This window comes from Sus scrofa, chromosome 2 (genome assembly GCF_054392235.1).
Source record: "Sus scrofa isolate SSC_HxYL_T2T_F1_AM1 chromosome 2, Sscrofa_HxYL_maternal_Yorkshire_Landrace_v2.0, whole genome shotgun sequence".
Taxonomy (NCBI): domain Eukaryota; kingdom Metazoa; phylum Chordata; class Mammalia; order Artiodactyla; family Suidae; genus Sus; species Sus scrofa.
In genome coordinates, this window is record NC_139384.1 from 15,942,318 (window position 1) to 15,944,140 (window position 1,823).

At 41.3% G+C, this 1,823-nt stretch overlaps 1 protein-coding gene across 1 annotated transcript; it reads right to left on the reverse strand.

Moving 5' to 3' along the window:
* Positions 1–352: 352 nt before the first annotated feature.
* On the reverse strand, positions 353–1,297 carry LOC100522543 (olfactory receptor 4C3D-like). Its single transcript, XM_003124201.2, has one exon. The coding sequence runs from the start codon at positions 1,295–1,297 to the stop codon at positions 353–355; it is 945 nt and encodes a 314-aa protein (XP_003124249.2).
* Between the last annotated feature and the right edge of the window lie 526 nt (positions 1,298–1,823).

Sequence of the window (1,823 nt, forward strand, 5' to 3'; positions counted from 1 at the left end):
TCTGAGACCAAGGTGCCCTGGAAAAGCCAATCTCATCCAAGTAACACAAGAGTTTAGTAAAGTAGTATAAGACTCTGCAGTAAAACATACTCTGTGCTAATAAAACTAGGGTTATATAGTTGTTTTTCCCCTGTCTGTTCTGAACCTGTGAACATGAACATTGCAGCCTTGCTAAGAATATGAATTAAACATTTCATTAAATGTAATGAAAATGCCTAATGAATGCCTAGCTCCTATTAAATTATCAACAATATTAGTTTTGACCTTTTTTTCTGTCAATGATCTACAAGATTTCTTAGTTTTCTTTCACAGTTCACAACAGATATCAACCTATGTACATAATTATCAATTTCTAGGCATTAGGCAAAACCCAAGTTACTCTCCTCTTTAACAGACACTTCATGGCATTTTTCACCTCTGTGTTTCTCACTGTATAAATGATAGGATTTAACAAGGGAGTGAAGGTTCCATAGAACAAACTCACCAACGTATCCACAGGATAGGTGGCCACAGGACGTATGTAGATGAATATACAAGGGACGAAAAAGAGTACCATTACTGTAAAGTGGGAGCCACAGGTGGAGAGGGCTTTGCGTCTTCCTTCAGAGGCATGGGATTTCAGAGAGTTCAGAATGACCATGTAGGAGATGATTAGCAAGAAAAAAAAGAGCAAGCACATGCCCCCAGTGTTAACCGATATCACTATTCCACGCCAGTAAGTGTCAGTGCAGGCAAGTTCCAACAGTGAGAAGAATTCACACATGAAGTGGTCAATGACTTTGGGACCACAGAAGGGCAAGTCAAGCACAAAGTGAATCTGCACAGTGGCATGGAGTATCCCACTAATCCAGGCCACCACAACCAGGAGCTGGCAGAGCCCATGGCGCATGATGGTTGTGTAGTGCAGAGGCTTGCAGATGGCCACATAGCGGTCACAAGCCATGGCAATGAGAACAATGATTTCTGATCCTCCCAGGAAGTGTTCCAAAAAGAGCTGAGTCATGCAGCCACCCCAGGAGATGGTTGTCCTCTGATAGAGCAGGTCAATGGTAATTTTGGGGGTGGTGACGGAGGAGAAGGAGGCATCTATGACAGCCAAGTAAGTGAGAAAGAAGTACATGGGAGTTGAGAGTGTGGGGCTGAGGGAAATGATAATGACAATGAACAGATTTGCCAGCAAGGTAACCAGGAATATGAACAAAAATACCGTGAAGAGTATTTTCTGCAATTGTGGATTCTGTGTGAATCCCAAGAGAACAAATTCAGTCACATTGTTGGGAGATGTGGGGAGATCCATTTGACAAGGGAACACCTTCCTGAGACCTAAATTATCTACAAAGGATTAAAGGATGACAACTATTAATTAGGAAGGAATTGCAATCTCAATTTTTGAGAAGTAAAATAGTCACCATCAGTCAGGAGCATGTTCTTGGCAGACTTGTCCCAGTCCTTGTTTCAATTTTTTCTTACTTTCTCCACAATGATTTATATGTCTTCAGACACCTAGTACCTGTCACCTGTGAAACATCTATGGGGCAACATTGAGTGTGTAATGTATTGAGGAAACACTGTGCAATCTTTGTGAGATCTAGGTTTTCCTCTTGGTTCAAACTCCAGGTGACATATTATATCATCTCAGTGTCCCATGATTCTGAGCCCTCTTGTGCATTTGTGAACTTATGCACTGTAATTCTCATATGTATCTTGTAAAGTGAGAGGTCCCTCATACAGCTAAGAGTTTTTGTCTCTTACACGAGAATTAAAAACTGAACCCTCAGCTCTAAAATGTGGAAAGAAAGGCACAGTCAGTAAATATCTGCCAT

Bases quoted from the DNA above. Each gene is read 5' to 3' on its own strand.
- LOC100522543 (XM_003124201.2), bottom strand. From the start codon at position 1,297: ATGGATCTCCCCACATCTCCCAACAATGTGACTGAATTTGTTCTCTTG.